Below are 20,143 nucleotides of genomic sequence, written 5' to 3' on the forward strand. Positions count from 1 at the left end.
TATCTATCTATCTATCTATCGGATTGTTGGGGGCGATATGCTGACTCTGTAAACCGCTTAGAGAGGGCTGAAAGCCCTATGAAGCGGTATATAAGTCTAACTGCTATTGCTATTGCTATTGCTATCAATCTATCTATCTATCATCTATCTATCATCTATCTATCTATCTATCTATCTATCTATCTATCTATCTATCTATCTATCTATCTATCAATCATCTATCTATCGTGTTTCCCCAAAAATAAGACATGGTCTTATTTTCAGGGAGGCCTTGTTATTTTTGAGGTCCAGGAGTGGCAAACGTGGTCACCTCATGGCTGCTGCTGTATTGCAGTATTTTGGGGGAGGGATTATTTTAGCACATACGCTCAAAAGCCCCAATTGGGCTTATTGTCCAGGGAGGTCGTATTTTCAGGGAAATAGCTCTGTCTGTCTGTCTGTCTGTCTTTATTTATCTATATCTATCTAATCTATTTTATCTATCTATCTATCTATCTATCTATCTATCTATCTATCTATCTATCTATCTATCTATCTATTTGTCTTTATCTATTTTATCTATCTGTCTGTCTGTCTGTCTTTATCTATCTATTTATATCTATCTAATCTATTTTATCTATCTATCTATCTAATCTATATCTTTCTGTCTACCTACCTTATCTATATCTATATCTGTCTGTCTGTCTGTCTGTCTGTCTTTATCTATCTATCTATCTATCTATCTATATCTATCTATCTATCTATCTATCTATTTGTCTTTATCTAATCTATCTATATCTATCTATCTATATCTATCTATCTGTCTGCCTGTCTGTCTGTCTGTCTTTATCTATCTATCTATCCATCTATCTCCATCCATATCTATCTATCTATCTATCTATCTATCTATCTATCTATCTATCTATCTATCTATCTATCTATCTATCTATCTCTAGAATGATAAAATCCTAGGGAGGGAAGAGACCTTGTAGGTCTTCTAATCCCTGCCTCCAAGCAGGAGACTCTATACCATTCCAGACAAATGACTTGGCCTGTGAAGCTTGCAGTGGCTCCAACGCAGCTTGGTTCAGTCAGTGGCGGCTGCTTCTTCTTCTTCTTCTTCTTCTTCTTCTTCTTCTTCTTCTTCTTCTTCTTCTTCTTCTTCTTCTTCTTCTTCCTCCTCCTCCTCCTCCTCCTCCTCCTGCTGAGATTTTGGGAAAGGTTCAGCAGCTGCTGACATATTCCTGCAGTGAGGCAGCACCTCCTGAGAGGCAGGCGAGGCCGGCACATGACGGCCGCTTGTATTTCAGCCCCCTCGAAGGTTGTTTCCAGCCGTGCTGTCAACCCCGTCAACTCCCGCTTGGCAGAACCCCAGGCTCTGAACGGGAGCCTTGGAAAAAGCACATTTTGTCCCACTGGAGCCCCGGCTGCAAAAGGGCACCGGCATCCTGCAAAGACCTGGAGCAGGAGGAGGGAAATGGTTGCTCGAAGGAGAGTTCCTTTTGCGTTCCTTCTGGGGACCCTCATAGGGGTCTTTGGACAATGTTGGGCAAGCCCCCCCTCCCCCTCCTTGGCCCCGGGTGCCTAAACCCTCCACCAGTGGCTCAGCCCAGCATCACTTTCATGCTTGTCTTTTTCCTTTTTCCAAAAGTTCTTTATTTTTATCCTTCAGACATACATTCCCAAATATACATTCTCATAGTTATTATTAATATTGTGTGCATATCTTTGACCAACTCTTTCCTCCCGTCTAAAAATGTAAACACATAATCGGGACTTCTCTTCCTGCCCATTCATCCATCTTATTTTACCCCAACCCTACTTTTCCCCTCTCCTTTTCTCCTTCCCCCTCTTCTTCTTTCCTCCTCTCCTTTCTCTTTTCTTCTTCCCCTTCCTTTCCCCCCACTCCTCCCCGCTTCTTCCCCTTCCTGCCCTCTCTCCTACTCTTACTTCCCCTCCCTGTCTTCCTCTCTATTCCCCTTTCTTCTTTCCTCCTCTCCTTTCCTCTCTTCATTCTTGTCTTAAGGCCATTTAATTTTTTAAAGAATATTTTTAGTAAACAGTTTTTTTCCCATTTTTGAAAAACATAAATATCATCTCTGCAACATTTCTATGTTGTTAAGCATCCATTATACTCCTTTTATCTGTACATATATACCTTTATATATATCTATATCTCTATATATGTCTATTTTTACACATTTTTCGTCTACTCATAGTTATTTATACTTATATTTTTTCTATTCCTATTATTCTTTCCATGTTCTTCTTTCTATACAATACATCTTATATCCTTCTATATACCTATATTTCTGTTATACTTCTTATTCAGTACTGTTTTATATACAATCCATCTTACGTTTCTCCCCCTCTTGTTAATTCTGTGGTTTCATGATTATTTTCTAATTTCTTAATCTCCCCCCCGCTTTATTGCTTTCTTATTCTTTGCATCTTTCCTCTAGCCATTTGTACCATAAATTCCATACTGAGAAATACTCAGATTCTTCTTTGTCTTTTATTTCCTTTGTGAGTCTGTCCATTTCAGCGCATTCTAATACTTTTTTTTTTAGCTTTTTTTCCAATTTATTTCAGCTATGCTAAACAAAACAAAAAAGGTTATACTCTTAACCAATCATTGTAACATGATTACATTTTTTTTAATCTTTATTAGTTATACATTTTTTAAAGAGTAAAACATACAAATACAAATACAATTTTAAACATACAACCCCCCCCTCCCCTCCCCCCCCCCCACGGTGACAGTCATTCACAGCCCAACTTTTTCTTTCCTTCTTCATTGTTAGGTCTCTAAGCCACATCATCTCATTACAAAATTCAGGGATCTATTACAATACCCATGTTCACTTTTAACTTTCCCCATTTTAAGTCCCTGCTGTTCTCCTTGTCGCCCACATATACCATAAGTTCCAGCTAAGGTAATGTTCCGTTTCTCCTTTGTCCCTCAGCCAACCCGTCATTCTGTCCATTTCTGCACATTCATAGATCTTTTTAATTATAGCATCTTCCGCATTCTAATACTTTTTTAAAATCACATTTTACCCATTTCCTGGGTTTTGTCTTGATTAGACTGGAGAAGTCTATTGAGATCCTTACCCATCCAGCTCATGGTTGCCCCAGAGGTGGTTTTCCAAGCTGCCTGCAAGGAGAATACATCCTTCAGTCAGAGCTGAAGAAGCTTCTTGGATGAGAAGCGAAACATCTTCAAAGAAAAACCAAGAAAAAACCAGCGGTCTTGTGAAAAAGCACCTTTTGGGACACCCAGGACCTGGATGGCTGAGAATCTCTACAAACTTTGAGCTGTGCAATTTGGGATGAAGACCTTTGGAATGGGGGGTGGGAGTAGGAATGGGTTTCCAGAGGGAAAAATGGCAGACCACAAGAACCATTTGCACCAGACCCTGAGGACACAGAGAAACCTCCAAGTGGCCTCAACGACCCTCTCAAAGGATGCAAATGACCAGCTCCGTCTGCAAGGAGAATCAGTCCATCCCTTCCTCACCATCCAGTCAGAGCTGAAGAAGCTTCTGGGATGAGAAGCGAAACTTCATTTTCTGTCTTCCAAAGGCAGAAAATGAAACAAGGAAGTCCAGTGGCCTCCTGAAAAAGCACCTTTGGGATTAGACGGGGGGAAATCTTGCTGGCGCAGGGTGAAGCCGCCCTTCTTGTACAGCTGGAAACCCCCGAGCATTTCAACTCACTCTCCCTCCTCGGTCTTTTCCCAGCCCGGATGCTGCCGACAGCACCACTTTTGACGTTCAGCTGGGAGACATCATCCTGACCGCCACAGACGGGCTCTTCGACAACATGCCCGACTACATGATCCTCCAGGAGCTGAAGAAACTGAAGGTAAAGAGGAGGCGGAGAGCTTAAAAACGCAGAGGGTTCTCTGACGGATACAGTATCTCCAACCCTTGCCCTGTTGCCTTGCCGTTAAATGGCAGGAGGCTACTTGGGGGAGGAGGGGGCAAATCGTGGTGGGTTTGGCAAAATTTCCCTGGCCCTCTGCTTGGCAAGTCTGTGACCTTCTGACCCTTTTCTCAGCCGGGAGTAAAAGTCGAGATAAAAGTTTTATCTCTTAATCTGCTCTTGTGCATCCCCCATAATTCCCGAAGCAGACGGATGGTTTATAATCTGTTTTTTTTCCAGAATCGGATCCACTCCAATTTGCAACCGTAGAAAGAGCGGGATTTGCCCTTGGGTTTATTTCGCCCTTTTGACTCCCAATGCGGATCCGCCTTGCGAGAACACCCAACTCCTTTGTGTTAGCGGGGCCTGTTCTACTGCATGCTTGTGGCCGGGGAAACAGCCCTCTGAACGCTCACACGGTTTTTCTCTCCCCCCTCCTTCCACCCAGAACTCGAATTACGAAAGCATCCAGCAGACGGCGAGCAGCATTGCCGAGCAAGCGCACCAGCTGGCCTACGACCCAAATTATATGTCTCCCTTTGCACAGTTCGCGTGTGACAATGGACTGAATGTAAGAGGTAAGAGCGGCTCAGTGGCCAGAAGTCGACACTCCCCCGCACGGCCGGGGATTCTTCCGGGGGCTCCGGAAGGCTTCGTTGGCTAGAGTTAAGCTTGCAAAAGCGCGCAGAAGGAGACAAGTCCTTAATCCATGTACTAATTTGGATCGGGCAGGCATCTACGCGTGGTGCACATTTTTATACCTGCCACCGTATCATACGATTTTGTTTGTGTAAAGGTTTGTCTCAATCTCTTGGCAGCTTTGAAGCTCTTAAAAGAGACTTCCCAGAGAATTTAGAGGAGGCTGTTGATACATTTTTCATCCCTTTTGGGGTTGAATTTCCTTTTCCCGGTGCTGTCCTAAGGAGAGGGACTGTTCAATTTTGCCCCTGCAGTTTTACAGCACCAGGTCTTCAGCTGCAAACCTATAGAATGACAGTGGGAAGGGACCTTGGAGGTCTTCTAGTCCAGCCCCCTGCTCAAGCAGGAGATCCTATGCCATTCCAGACAAGTGGCTGTTCTTAAAAGCCTCCAGTGATGGAGTCCCCACAACTTCTGGAGGCAACTTCTGTTCCACTGATTGATTGTTCTAACTGTCAGGAAATTTCCTCCTCAGTTCTAGGTTGCTTCTCTCCTTGATTAGTTTCCACCCATTGCTTCTCGTCCTGCCTGAAGGTGCCTTGGAGAATAGCTTGACTCCCTCTTCTTTGGGGCAGCCCCTGAGATATCGGAAGACTGCTATCCTGTCTCCCCTGGTCCTTCTTTCCATTAAACTAGACACCCCCAGTTCCTGCAACCGTTCTTCATGTGTTTTAGCCTCCAGCCCCCTAATCCTCTTTGTTGCTCTTCTCTGCACTCTTTCCGGAGTCTCTTTTTATAATACCTTTAAAAACTTCTCCACATCTTGCTTTTTAGGTGGGAAACCTGATGACATCACTGTTCTTCTCTCTATAGTAGCTGAATACACAGACTGACCAGCTGTGACACTCAAGCTTTTAAAGACTGGTTATGTCTCCAGATGTTCTCCGCTTCACACGTACTATTTTCCTGCGGGCAGGAAGTCTCTCTCTCTCTCTCTCTCTGCATCTGACCTCAGTGGCTAAACACACCTTACGTCCATTGCCTGTTTTAAGATGCAGCCAAGACCCCCCGGCCCAAAACCTCAGCTGGAGGACACCTGGGGGACACCTCCAAGCAAGAAATGAAGAATTTTTCAATACTTGAAGCCTGTCTTTCAAAATTGACTCGGAGCTATTGCGTAGAAAGCAGCGTGGCGGGGAGGGGAGGGGAGGGAGGGGCTGAAGGGGGAATAACCTTTACTTATGGCTCTGAAGAAAAGGGCGAGCAAACAAGGACGTCAAATTGGCTTTGCGTAGTTTAAAACTAATTCTGGGGAAGGGGTCTTGTTTGTTTGTTCCAAATCAGCAAACGGAACCTGAACAGGTATTGCTGGGGAGGGCGGGAGGGGGAAAGCCCATTTCTCATCGTTGGAAGCTCAGTAGGTCCCGTCTCCTGGCTTAACATGTTGGAAAACGTATGTTTGTAGCCGAATTCTCCACGGGCTTTCCAAGTGCAGCCTTTTCGTCTCCACGGGCTTTCCAAGTGCAGCCTATACGTTTCGAACCTGGGCGACTTGAAGGTGCGCTGGCTGGGGAATTCTGGGAGTTGAAGTCCGCCCATCTTCCAAGTTGCAAAAAAAATCGGTCTGCACGGTATTAGCCAGGGGTCTTCGTCACTCAGTTTGGAACGCACAACTCGTCTCGAATTGTGGCGCGCATGTGTGAAAGGAGTGTTTGTGAAAGGTGCTAAACTGTTAACAACCAGTGGAACGGGGCCCATTTGGTAGCTGGATATTTTCTGCCCGACCACCGCCTAACGCTTTGGGGGCAGAAAAATCTCAAAGAGGTCGAGGGAGGCTGAGCACCGGTGAAAGGTTTGCGCATAGGATTCCCTGAGAAAGTACATGTTTACAGGGCTCTAGTTGCTAATTGGCGATATTGTGATTTTTTTCCTCCCTTTTTGCATCGACACACAACTCAGTGCAATTTCTCAGTAGCTATTAAGTTCCCCTACCCCGTTTTTCTAAAGCTGTTTTTATTTATACATAACGCCTAGAGGGATGTATAAAACTCTCGGTCAGTTTTTTCATAAATTTTGTTGTTGGTGGTGTTTATTGCCAGTAGGAGAAACAAAAAGTCCTTCGCAACGAAAAAGCCATGTTTTATACAGCAAGTTGGGGTCACGTTGATGTTTAGTTGATAATCTTGGCGAGTAAAAGCAACCGTCCTTTTTTTTTTTTCTTTAAAAGAAAAACTCACAACAAAGGGGTGTGTGTGTGTGTGTGTGTTGTTTTTTTTTACTGCCAGGTTTATTCCTGTTAAAATTGTACGTTTTGAGGTTACCTCAGCCTGTTTTAAAAATTATTTTTTTTGGTGGCTGTAACTATACATTTGCATAATTGTGTCCGGCTTTTATTTATAATTTTAACATGTACCGTGTACATGTGGGTTCGTTTCGATGCGTCCTGCTTTCTAACAGGCATTTCAGTTGTGACGATAGGGGGCAAAATAATAATAATAATAATTCATTTTTTAGAAGCTGTTCCGACCGACGTTTCCAAGTTTTCTTTTAGAAATCACCTTCGTTTTTCTTTCGTCCAGATTGCCTTAACAACGTAGCTTGACGAAACTGATCGGTTTTGGGGGGTACGGATACAGGGTGGCGTACAGTGGATGGATGAAAATTGCACCATATTAAAAAAAAAAAACCAAACCCACTTAGGCCCATTATAATGTTGTACAAACCATTTCAAGCCCCTTCCCCTCATCCTGGCGCTGACCCAGCTGGGCCTAAGTACCTTGGGCTAGAAATTGTATATTAATAGGTCTTTTATGCAGCCCCTTCGTCCCCGCTTCGTGGGAGGGGTAGGCCAGCTCTTAATTGGGAATTCGCCTCTCGCTGGTTGCCATCTCTTTACTTTTGAGCAACCCCTGAGGGAGCTACTGTCGTCCCCCCCGTTTCCCCCACTGTCCTGGGTCTCTTAGAGATCAAGCAGGGGTCATATTCTCGCCGCCGCCTTCTGCAACACGGTCGGCTGACGATGGAGGGGAAGGTGCTTTAAAACGCCGTGGCGGAACCTTGCCGGCTTTTAAGGCCGGTGGACTTTGCCCCCCCCCCCCCCCCCGAATTGCCCTGCCAGCTGCGGGGGGAATTCTGGGAGTTGAAGTTCACCCGTCTTAAAAGCCGCCAAGGTGGTTGAGCAAACACGGCTTTTAGAAGTAGCGATGGGGTTCGTAAGCCTTGGCGGCTTTATCCTTGGCGTTGTTTCATTTTAAAGCAATTTCTACTCTTAGCCGTTATCTGTGAAGCCATTTGTTCCTTAGGACCGTTTTTTGTTTTTATTTTATTTTTATAAAGCCATAGTCAAATTGAAGTTTTTTAAAACTTGCATCCATCCCCCCCACCCCTTCCCTCCCCCTTGGGACAACACCAAAGACCCCCTGAGGAGTTTATAGCTTTTTCCGGCCATCTGTGTTTTTAAAAGCAATACTGTATTATACACAAATTCTATTGCATGCTCAAGGCCTCCCCTGGGCCCACCACCCCTTCCCCTATTTTAAAGATAAGCCTTTAATCCTAACAGACCCCGATTTCTTCCCTAGGAACTTAAAAAGCTGTCTGCGCACAAGAATTTTATTTTTTTACAAAAAAAGGGAAAAAAAAGACCCATAAAGGAACGGATGGGAGCCTTCGCGCCAACCCTCCCAAGCCGTGCCTGCTTCTGCTCGGTGTCATGATCCGGGGTTAGGAATGGGCACATTCCATTTTCCTTTCTGCTCTTAAAATTGGGGGTACCTTGACGGAGGAGAGCTGGACCCCAGCCTGCTTTGGGGAGGGGGAGGCATGGGTGAGGAAACCCCCCTCCCCCCATTCATTGGAGCAGCTCCAGCGTCTGACTTCTGAAAATGCCTGCTGTTGGGTTTTTCAGGTGTAGGAGGGGGCTCTGCTGCTCTTATTGAGGAGGGGGCTTGCAGTGGGACCCAGAGCTGCCTTGAGAGAGAAGCAAACGCCGATTTCTCGAGGGTGGGGTGGGCAAAGGTTTTCCCAGCCCTCCCCTTCTCTGTAGCACCTCTGTCCTCTTAAGTCTGCTGCATCCCCAAAGTTGGGGATGGGGTCTTGAACGCCTTTGCCCGTCTCTTCCTTGAAGCAGGGCGAGTGGGTGGGCTTGGCAGCCTCCTGGTTCCCCCCCCCCTCCCCTGTAGAAAGTTCTCTCCCGCTCTCTTAGAAGCCCCTCCGGATCCTGCTTGGCTTCACCATCCGATCTCTTCTTGCAAAGGTCGAATAGTAAAATAAAGCAATTTGAAATCCGAAAGGGAAAAAGGGGGATTTTAAAAAAAATCCGTCCATGGTGGAAGCCAGAGATAAGAAGTCATGGGAACGGGCTTTTTCCTGCGGTAGACCTGACTCGATCCAGACCTGGGGGGGTTGTTTTTTTTTTTAATTTCATTTTTTAAATTTTATTTTAATTTCCTTCTCCTGACGAGGATAGCTGATCTAATTAGGATGCCGGGTTTATTTTTTCCTTGTTAAACGAGACTATTGTGACCTGTAACTTACCTTCAAAACAAAACAAAAAAAAAGGAAATTTAAATTATGTGAATTGAATGTCTGGAGTATAATTTGTGCGAGAATAGTATCTGTAAATACATTTAAATGAACTGTAAAGATATTTAATAAATATAGTATTTATACAATATGCGGGGGCTTCCTTGAATAGTGACCGTCAAGAAAACCCTGTGCTCTGTTGCGATTTTGTCTTTTTTCCTCTCCTGTTTTCATCAGTGCTTTCCAACCTTGGCAACTTGAAGATGTGTGGACTTCGACTCCCAGAATTCCCCAGCCTGCCTGGGGAATTCTGGGATTCGAAGTCCAACACATTTTCAAGTTGGCACGGTTGGAAAATCATCAGGCCTCAAAATGGCCCCTCTAGAACCCAAGGAAGAGCTATGCCAAGCATTTGCATCATGCCTGCCTTTTCATTTCTTTCACGCAGCAAATGCCTCAAAGCACCTTCCATTGCTCAAACAGGCAACACAGAAGGAATCTTACCAATCTTTCGTACAAGATCTGCTTGTTGTAATGTTCAGCCGGTAATTCCCGGCAAGCCATGACCTTAGCAACAGCGAGACACTAAAATTAAAATCTTAAAAATCTTGTGTGCAATGAGGAATTCAGTGGAAGGAGCAAAGGAACATGTGTCTTTCTCAAAACACACACAAAAAACGCATTTTATAGACGTTTGGGGGAGTTGAACAAGCGCCGCTAGAGAAATGATCCTCCGTTTTTTCCGTTCCTGGTTTCATTTTGCTTTCAAAAGCCTCCTCCCTCCTCATTCTCCTTCGCTGGAGGAGATCTTAAAGAAGGAGCCCAGGAAGCGGCAAGAGTGTGTGATTAATTGCCTTTTGTTAGGTTGCTGTGGGTAACTGCCAGTGTTGCCCACAGCAATCTTAACAACCGACTGAACATACTTCCAAAACATTTGCATCTGATGTCTGAGGTACGCAGGATACATCCGACGATCCTTTTTTCAGTTAACTAACTCTGGTTAGTTCATTGTAGTTAATCGTAAGTTAATTGTGTGATATGCTAACTTTTGGAAAAAAAAACCCTCCAAAACGGCTCTCACAAGTTTTTTCCCCCACATTGAAGGAAGCTCGGCTGAAGATTATGCACGTCTAAACCAAAAGGGGTTTATTTTTTTTAACCCCCGTCCAACTAACTCGAGGATTCTGAACAAAGTTACGACAATATCCATAGGTTGAAGATAAAAACAACGGTTGGTAAAATAGGAAGCAGTGGCAGCCATTCGGGTTAAGTCAAAACACCTAAAATAAGCAGAAAATGGCATTTTCCTGCAGGCCAAACTGAACTGCTTGCCTTAACCGGCACGTCCGGCGGTTAAAACGTCGGAGAGAGCTGCCCGTGGGCGCACTCCTCTTCTGCGTCGCTCACCGCTGCCAAATTGGGAAGCAAACCGGCATCGCTTTGCTCGTTAGGGGAAACTGCTCCGAAGAACAAGGAATGAAACTGGAAAAGGAAAAAAGGAACCGTCACTGGGATCTTGAGCCAGAAAGCCAAGAAATTGCATGTAACAAAAAGTGGGATCAAAGAACTGGATCACGTTGAATCTCGGGATGGTTTTTAATTGCCGGAAGGCCAAGTTCTTTGCCACGCTCTTTCCCCAACCATTTTCAGCCCGATTCATTAGAAGAGAACCACCGGATCGAATTGACTAAGGCAACTGGATTTGTCTCCCACTGGCAGCTTCTACGCTGCCGGTGAAAGCTAAGAGGCACGCAGCAATAAAATGTGAAGCTTCTTAGTGGGATTTCTTTCTTTTACCTTATTGTAGTTGGGACCAGGGGTTCCTCCCCTGTGGAGAAGCCCTCGGAGGGAGCCATGGGTGCGTTCCTCCTGCAGCTGGCGGTTTGTTGATTGCTTCTCTCTAAGGCGGGGCCCCTTAAACGCCGTAAAGATGGATTGGGGTTATGGTTTTCCCTTTCAGTGGCTGTTTTTAAGAAGCTTCACCCTGGAGTTTTGTCCTGGAGGGCCTCTAAGGCAGAGGTCTTCAAAGTTGGCAGCTTTAAGACTTGTGGACTTCAGCTCCCACAATTCTCCAGCCAGCTCTGCTGGCTGGAGAATTGTGGAGCTGAAGTCCACAAGTCTTAAAGCTGCCAACTTTGAAGACCTCTGCTCTCCTTGGGGCCTGTTCTAAGACGAGTGGAGAGATTTGAAAAAGGCGAGTCCTGTCTGGCTCTGGGCAACGGATTTCATCTGCCTCTCTGTTCCTTTGCCAAGCAAGTTGCTGATACACAGCTGGCCATTTTCCTTCTTTGCAACCTCCACTTGCTCATTGTAGGGGGGGGCCTTCGGTGGCATCGAGCCCTTGTTGAGCATGGTGGGGAGCAGTTGAAATCATTACGATTGTTTGACCGGATGGAAAAAAAAAGTAATCTGCTTTAAAGGTCACCGTGAAGGACGTTTTCTCGTCTGGCTTCTGCCACACTTGGCTGCCTGCAGAACCTGAAATATATTCGGACGCCTGGGATATTCTTTGGATGAGGACAAGAATATCTTTCTAGGAAGTTCTCTCCCGAGAACGTGACTTTTTCCCTCCTTTCCCATACTGAGAGAGAGAAAGAGAGAGAGAGAGACAGTCCCCTTATCTGAAAAGGAGTGTTTTACAAGAAATCTTGGCCTGAAATAACATTTACCTGTTTTGGCTTGTGATTTACTGGTCGCTGTGCAGCTTTCGGTACCGGATAAAGTGGCCAAAACAAACAGTGCTTCTATTGCCGTATCCTCGAGGCTGAAGGCGACCGGCCTTGAAATGCAAAAAAATAATAATAAATAAGGTGATGCTAAAGAGGAAAAGGGGCTGCATTCACGCAGGGGCCGGTTCGCCTCAAAGACGGATGCACGAATGGAATCGTTTTCTGCCTCCATATTTCCGCTCCCCAAAATCCCAGACTAAAACATACCTCTCCAATCCATCTTAGCAGGATATAGCCATGTGCCTTTCTAGCATTCAATTTTTCATTTGCCAATTGTGGGCCTCGAGATGCCAAAATAATGAAAGCAAGATTGCAAATTCTCACCCCTCGCCAATAAAGGAGAATATTTGTAGTTTCCCCTACCCCCCCCGTCTCTCTCTTCCCCCCCCCACCTCCATGCCTCCTTTTGCTACCTCTTCCCTCCTCCCTCTCTTTCCTGCTCCCCTATTTGCATATGCAAAATAGCAATAGCAGTTCGACTTATATACCGCTTCCTAGGGCTTTCAGCCCTCTCTAAGCGGCTTACAGAGTCAGCACATTGCCCCCACAGTCCGGGTCCTCATTTTACCCACCTCGGAAGGATGGAAGGCTGAGTCAACCTTGAGCCGGTGAGATTTGAACCGCCGAACTGCAGTTAGCAGTCAGCTGAAGTGGTCTGCAGTGCTGCACTCTAACCATTGTGCCACCTCAAACCAGGACCAGCCCCAGGCAGCTGCATGACCCAGGAAGGTTCGAGTTCTGACTGCTTTATAATCCTATCAGGGCTTACCTGTCTGTCTAAAGGTTCATAGAGGGAGGGGGCAGCCTTGAAAGAGGCCCCTTTGGTTTTTTTTCCAAAACCAAAAGAATTCCATTCTGATCAAGATCAATCACATGCCGGCTTATCTCCTTCCCAACAGAATCCTTAACTTGGCCGCTTTGGCACAAAAAGCAGAACTGTTTCCGTTTGCAACGGAAAACTTTAAACCCTTTGTTTAAACATGTCCCCAAAACCTGTTGAATCGGGTTTCCCCGTCTTCTTAACCTCAAAATATCTAAGAATGTCCGTCTTTCTATTGTAACGGTCGGTCTGTCTCGGAAAACAGGCACCCTGTGATCATGGCAATAAACAGGATTGTGTTCCTTTCTTCCAGAAAAATCCCACACCTTAATTGGGTGCTGTCATGCTATTAGCGTACATGCTTCTCCGTGTTTATATACGGTTCTTGTACAGTGTATGGAGGGCAGGGGTCCCCCCAAACTTGGCAGCTTTAAGACTTGTCCGCAACTCTTAAAAGTTGCCAAGTTTGAAGATCTCTGGTGTAGGCTAAATCCTTAGAAGTGCATGTTTCTATTCCATAAATCTCATAGAAACCCATTGGTTTACAAAATGAAGATTCTTGTGGTCACTTGAGGTAGTTTTAAAAGTTTTAAAACAAGGCCATAAAATATGGCACTGGTTTATTAAAAGGATAAAGGTCTACCTACTTTCCAGATACGTCAAAATGGACGGAGACTGGGACGCTGAGAGCTTCTGCGAACACCAGAAGACCCTAAAAATAAGTGAAAGAGGGGAATTAATTCAGCTCTCTAAGAGGAGAAGAAGATGATGAATTCCAATGCTTGCCACCGCAGTGTTTATTACTAGATTTAAGGCAGGGGTGAAATCCAGCAAGTTCTGGAGAACCGGTAGCAGATATTTTTTTTTATAAACATATTTTTATTTCCATTTTCATAACATACAATCAGATGTATACTATGCATAGCCAGTATCATATAGTATTAAATAATGATTACATCAGTTCCTCTTGTCATCAGCGCCCCCCCCCCAAATTAAAACCCATTATTAGCTCTTCTGCTCTCCATACACCTCTTTCTTCTACCTCTCTCCTACTTCCTATCGTCCCTCCATCATCCTTTAGGAGAAATTTTGAGTAGTTCGGAGAACTGGCAAATGCCACCTCGGGCTGGCCCCAGAGTGGGGAGGGAATGGGGATTTTGTAGTATCCTTACCCTGCCACGCTCACCAAGCCACATCACTCCCACATAACCAGTAGTAAAAAAAAATTTGAATTTCACCACTGATTTAAGGGCTACCTGGAGATCTTTGGCCAGCCATGGCTGCATATAAAATGCTGTGGTTCTGTGGGATGCTGAGCTTTGATACAAGAACAGCATCCAAAGAATATCCGAGTGGCATTTGCTCCGTTATCCTCCTTTTCCTAATGAGAGCCTCTAGCAGATATTTATGAAGTGCACGCTACAATCAAAACGGTAGAATTAACCCCGTTACCCGTAGTTCTTTAAGGCAAAATGTGACTTCCGAATCTACCCCGACTTGAAAATATTCAAATTCATCAGGACTGAGATGGATTTCCGTATGTGTTGCCTTTGCAAATTCTGTCGAAATAAAGAATGATGCGAGATTTAAAAAAAAACGACCTTTAAAAAAACACAGGTTTGTTGAGAATTCTTAGAATGGTTAATAAAAGTTTGATTAGGGTACAGAACGGGGCTGGTGACCATTTCCATCCCAAATATAGTTAACGGGTGATGAGCCTTCAGCTATTACATGCCACAAAATATATCTGAAAATCAATGCAAAATGATTCCAAATATCAGAAAAGAAAATACCACCACAGTTAAACTACAGATCTGGTTAATATGCTGAATTTAGGTGGATAAATGGATGTGTATTTGACAGGTTCCTAACTTAAATCTATTTGCAGCAAAATTGAGTGCCATTATCAGATTAATTTTGAATGCTTCTTTCATTGTGGCTACTGCTTATAAAAGAGTGAATACTAACAGTATATTTCACTATTGGTTTTTTAAAAAAAGGTTTTTCAGTTCTGTGCTTTTTGAATATTTAGTAGACATTATTTGACTGTATAATATGGCCATATCTTGGTTTAAATATGTTTTATTTTCATTTTCATTTCATTTCGTACAGTCACATATATACTGTGCATAACCGGGGCATATAACATTGAACAATAAACACAGCCCTCCCTCTTGTCAACAATACCCCCCAAAATACAAACCCAATATACCACTTCGACCCACCATACACCCTTTCTTTCGCCCCCCTCCAACTTTCCTTCTTCCCTCCAACATTCCCCTCTACCCTACTTCCCCTCCCCCTCTATCACTCCTCTCTCCCAATACACTCCCTCCCTTCCTTCTCACCCTCCCTCCATTCCTCTCTCCCACCCTCTCTACCCCTCTTTCTTCTTTCCCTCTACTCCTCCCTTCGGTGTATTTCTACTATCTATCAATATATTCAGCTTGTCCTATTTTTACACTAGAATTAAAGAGCAACAGTATACAAGTGCAATCGCGTTACTATAAAATCTAACACATACTATATTCCCCCCCTCCCCCCTAAGACCCCACCTCCCTTCCCCCCCCCCCCCGACTTCCCAGAGCCCGTACACGGTATAGGTTTTTAACAAACACAGTCTAAAATTTATTAAAACAAAGGAGATTAAAGAAAAAAAAAAGAAAGTCAATAAGATGGCCATATCTTACAGTAACCTCTTGCATTCAGGGATATTACAAATTCAAAGTTGTATCTTTAATCCCACCACGGAAGCCCAATCCTCACCCATCTCATCCTCTATGTAAGTCTTGAAGCAAACTTTCATTGGCGTTACACCTAATGTTATTTCTTCTTGGTACGTCGGAAAGTGGATCAGCATGTCAGACAGCTGCCTGGAATGTACAAAAACCTGGATGGTTAATTCAGGTTACAAATTGGACTGCTCCCATTAAATTATTTTCCTCTCTCTCTGAATTAACAAGGCCGAGATCCCGTCGGTGACCCAACAACCGTTCGCATTTCATTCGATGCACACGATCAAATCACAACAAAACAAGCCAATTGCCGATGTGCCTCTGATGTTACCTGGAGTGGATTTTCAGTACATTGGTACACAAATGTTTTGCAAACACAGCTTGAAGAGGCTCACACTCCTGGAAAGCTAAGCTGTGAGTTTTCACGACACCTGATGGGAAAAGGATACGGTTTGAAATCCAAGTCTCCCTGCAGGCTACCCCAAGCCAATGTGAAATGAATTGACTATAGAGTATTTTTTTTTTAAATTTCAGCATAATTAAATAGGAAGTATACTAATATTATCACTGATGGCGTTACCTAGTTTGGCTCTGCAAGAAAATAACCAAGTCCACAGAGCACCAAGGACCCCAAAGTCATTGTTCTCCTCATCCTCTTCCTCTCCGCAAACCCCACTCCCTTCCAGCACTGATGTTGTTACCTAGCAGGGTCATGAAACGTCTGCAAGAAAGCTTAAGAGAGCATCAACGGTCCCTTCCTTTCAACCCTAAACCAGCAATATTCTCCTTTATCCGAAGTGTGCTCAATGTCTTATCTGCCCTGTAAGCTGAGGAGAAAACCATCTGTACTTGGAGGGTCAGAACGAAAATAATTCTCCAGAAGCACGATTTGGGAATGGCCTTGAGAATTTCCCTGCATGAGTCCATCTTCTCCAAAGCCAGAAGTGATGGGGGCAGAAGATTGCTGAATTTAGCAGCTGCCCAAGAAACTCACTTAAAAGAACTCTTAATAACCAAAAAAATGTACCACCTCTTCATATAGCAAAATCAATCATCTGCTTCTCATAACATTTGACTACCCAGCTCCATTGTGCTGATTAAAAGAGGCCAATTTTTTTGCTCTCTGGTGGACAACATACAACAGTTTAAATTTTTTGAAAGGGCTAGGATATTTTTCTCCCCTAACAATGGCTTCCGCAGCATGCAGACTTAATTAAAAATATAGTGCCACCTGATCCATCGGTAGCATATTTAATAACTGCCACTCTCACAAATGTTGATTTATTGATTTAATCCCAGGATCTTGAAACTATAAGAGAGCCATCTTTGTAAGTGACCCCATTTTTTATCTCAAAGGCTTTTCAGAGGATTCAAATCCAGCAACAATTTCATTTCACATGCTCCCTCCGGGCACTCAATTTTTGAGGACTTCCTTGGAAAATTCCACAGTCAAAATATCTCCAACCAAGGCAGGGAGGAGTTTTTTTAAAAATCCTGACCGATAACATTTTTAACGTTGCCTTCCAGGTCATGTAGGACTGACAAGATCACGCGCTTACCGTGTTTGCAGAATAGCTTAAAAACAATATGGCAGTCGTTCACGTCTGTGTAAATGTTGCACTTTTCCACATTTCTTTCGTGTGTGTGCAAGCATCGAAACAAAGGCAGAATGGCCTGAAATGGAAAAAAAAACGTATTAATGCAGGGATTTGCACGGGGAAAAATAATGGCTGCAGAATCCTCTCGCAGTCAAAAAGTATTAAGCACAACTGTATGAATCATCTTATGCCTTATTTTTCTTAGGCATAGTAATTAGTATAGTTTTGGAATTTCATTTTTTCCCCCTGATTACTAATGTTAGAAAATGATATCCCATTTTTCCTCAAGTTTTACCAGCTGCAATAAATCCCCCCCCAAAAGGTATATTGGAGGTAAAGTATGCATTTGATCATACATCACTTCTCTACGTATTTCACTAAATAAAACTGTATTTTTGTAGCAATGAAGCAGCTTTCGGTTCAGTTGGTTGAAACTTACCTTGATTATTAATTTACATGCGAATTGAACAGTCTCCCCATTCAGGCTCCATTCAGTGGCGTTTCCATAGGAATAATTTTGGAAGAACGTGGATGAAAAGAAGACACAGCCATAGGCAGATCTGGAACTATTTACCGTCCTCAGGAAAAGCTGTGGACAGGATAAAATTATGTGTCTCTATTAACTGTATCGCTCCTAAATTAAAGGTAAAGGTTCCCCTCGCACATCTGTGCTAGTCATTCCCAACTCTAGGGGACGGTGCTCATCTCCGTTTCAAAGCTGAAGAGCCAGCGCTGTCTGAGGACGTCTCCGTGGTCATGTGGCTGGCATGACTCAACGCCGAAAGTGCATGGAACGCTGTTCCCTTCCCACCAAAGGTGGTTCCTATTTTTCTGCTTGCATTTTTTACATGCTTTCGAACTGCTAGGTTGGCAGAAGCTGGGACAAGGAACAGGAGCTCACTCCGTTACGTGGCGCTGGGGATTCGAGCCGCCAATCTTTCTGATCGACAAGCTCAGCATCTTAGCCGCTGCGTCCCTTCCTAGGTTATGGATAAGCAAAAAATGCACAATATGGTAACACAAAAACGCTCGTTTGCTTCAACCTAATTCTTAACTACCCCAAAATCAGCTGTTGTTATCTTGTGCTAGGAGTTTCCAGATGGTGAGCGGAAAAACACTAGATTTTGCAATACGGGGAAACGGTGGAAATCCTAGCACGTTTTGCACAAATATTATTCGTTTTGAATGTTGCACATGTAATTCTAGGCAACATTTAAGCGCCAGTGAGGGGGTAGAAAGCTGTTTTTGTGCGGTTGGTACAAAGGCTCTCATCCAAATGAGGCCCCTCTGAGCAAAACGAGGTTTTTCCTTAATTAACAACGGATGTTTGGGGAGCCCCACCCTGGCGTGGCAATTGACAGTGGATTTTTCTCTGGAACCCATGACTCAGCTCCCAAGTTGTTTTCTTCGGGATGCAGGATTTACTCACTCCTTTTTCCTTTGGGTCGATCCAGAATTCATCGCTGATCCTCCCGATGGCATGCAGAGCCCTTCCAAACACTGTGGGGAAGATTCGGGGAAGGGGCGTTAATATTGCACGATGCAAACCCATTTTGGAAGGGGAGAAGAGAGCGACTTTCTATCTGCATTAACTGCATCGTTCCTAAGTTACAGATAAGCAAAAAATAAAAATTAAATGCACAATGTGGTAAGATTGGGAGGTGCTTGTCTGCCTCAACCTCTTAGCAACCCCAAAATCAGCTGTTATCTTTGCTGTAGTGTGCTAGGATTTCCCAGATGGCGAGAGGAAAAAACATGACCCTTTGAGAGGGATGGAAGCCCAATTGTGCAAGGGACTTCCGATATCTTTGGTTTAAGTGCTGCAGGACAAGGAAGCCGACGGGAAATGCCTGATTTCGATTAATTTCTGAATTCAACTCAGCAGAAATTTTGCTCATGTCAATTAACCCCTCCAAAAAAGATGCAATCTAAATTCCTTCCGTAAAATGGGCCTTTTTCACACGGACACACCAATTTTATCAGCATTGCTATCCTTCGGGTTGCACTTTATTCTGATTCTTACACTTGCCAATAAATTTAATTGCTGCTAATTTTAATGCTTTGATATTTTATGATTTTATGGAACTGCACCATACAGTTGCTTTGGTCAAGGAAATGGGCATTACCAATTTGATAAGTAAAAAAAATTACACACACAAATATACGTACATATATATGTACGTATATACACACACATATATATATATACACATACATACATACATACATATACACACATACATACATATACATACATGTATATACACACATACATGCATGTATACATACATATACACACATGTATATACATACATACATACACGTATATATATACACACATCCATACATATATACATATACACACATACATACATATACATACATACATGTATATACACACATACATGCACGTGTATATATATATACACATACATGCATATACACATACACACATGTATATATACACATACATGTATATACACATACATATATACACATACATGTATATATATACACATACATATACACACATACATACATGTATATACATACATACATGTATACATGTATACATACATACATACATATACATATATATAATTTGGATTTTTGGGGAAAGTGGCAAGATTAAACTGCGTTTTCCCCCCTCTTAAAGCATTGAGGTGCTATACCTCTGACACGGGCGCCCCCAATGACACACTTCATCATGAAAGGATGAGGGGGGGAAAAACACGCGTGTCTGGAGAACGTCTGAAAAGTCCCTGCCTCAAGAAAAAAAGCGGGAACTCTCGCCTGGAGGAAATATCGCGAGAACTCAGGCCGGCCGGCGAGTCCTTAAGAGGGTGGGAATGACGAATAAAGGGGGGCTTTTTTCGTTGGAGCCGTCACTTCCGGCTCTTTAGCGATGCCGCCATATGCGGGGCAGTTGACAACCCCCCCCCCCCCGCTTCCGTTTAACCACTCTTTCCCAGCAGCCCCGATTACATTCGCATCATCCTGAACCCTGTCGTGCTAAGCCCTTATTTCTTCCACCCTTTGCTGGGCTTCCACCCTCCATTCAGCGACCCAACAGCGCCGCTCATGTAGGGTTGCAATCGAAGAACTCTACCAGCCCCGCCTGCCCAGCCTCCTCCTACTGTAGTGGGCGCTTTTTTTTTTTTTTGGCCTCCTCTCGGCTTCCGTAGTCAGCAC

The 20,143-nt window shown here is 43.9% G+C and overlaps 2 protein-coding genes across 2 annotated transcripts in view; one reads left to right on the forward strand and one right to left on the reverse strand.

Annotated features, from left to right (window-relative positions):
• PPTC7 (protein phosphatase targeting COQ7) overlaps nt 1-9,218 on the forward strand; it is a 26,708-nt gene extending 17,490 nt beyond the window's left edge. The window contains exons 4-6 of the mRNA XM_032229291.1: nt 3,723-3,846; nt 4,355-4,484; nt 5,380-9,218. Of these exons, the coding sequence (XP_032085182.1) occupies nt 3,723-3,846; nt 4,355-4,484; nt 5,380-5,438 (313 nt within the window). The 3' untranslated portion in view covers nt 5,439-9,218. The remainder of the gene's footprint in view (nt 1-3,722; nt 3,847-4,354; nt 4,485-5,379) is intronic.
• Nucleotides 9,219-10,413: 1,195 nt separating this feature from the next.
• Nucleotides 10,414-19,699, reverse strand: RAD9B (RAD9 checkpoint clamp component B). The gene is made up of 11 exons (XM_032229336.1): nt 19,624-19,699; nt 18,381-18,451; nt 17,391-17,540; nt 16,913-17,027; nt 15,685-15,784; nt 15,385-15,491; nt 14,071-14,177; nt 13,266-13,330; nt 11,494-11,848; nt 10,867-10,983; nt 10,414-10,551 (listed from the first exon to the last, which is right to left on the reverse strand). The coding sequence occupies exons 1-11, from the start codon at nt 19,658-19,660 to the stop codon at nt 10,423-10,425; spliced, it is 1,353 nt and encodes a 450-aa protein (XP_032085227.1). The 5' UTR covers nt 19,661-19,699; the 3' UTR covers nt 10,414-10,422.
• Between the last annotated feature and the right edge of the window lie 444 nt (nt 19,700-20,143).

The sequence above is a fragment of the Thamnophis elegans genome, chromosome 13 (genome assembly GCF_009769535.1).
Source record: "Thamnophis elegans isolate rThaEle1 chromosome 13, rThaEle1.pri, whole genome shotgun sequence".
NCBI classification, from domain to species: Eukaryota; Metazoa; Chordata; class Lepidosauria; order Squamata; family Colubridae; genus Thamnophis; species Thamnophis elegans.

Coding starts and splice junctions, on each gene's coding strand:
- RAD9B (XM_032229336.1), bottom strand. CDS start 19,660: ATGATGAAGTGTGTCATTGGGGGCGCCCGTGTCAGAG. Junction 15,785..16,912: donor TAAGCTATTCTGCAAACACG/GTAAGCGCGTGA, acceptor TTTTCCCATCAG/GTGTCGTGAAAACTCACAGC. Junction 11,849..13,265: donor CATTTTGACGTATCTGGAAA/GTAGGTAGACCT, acceptor TTGCATTTCAAG/GCCGGTCGCCTTCAGCCTCG.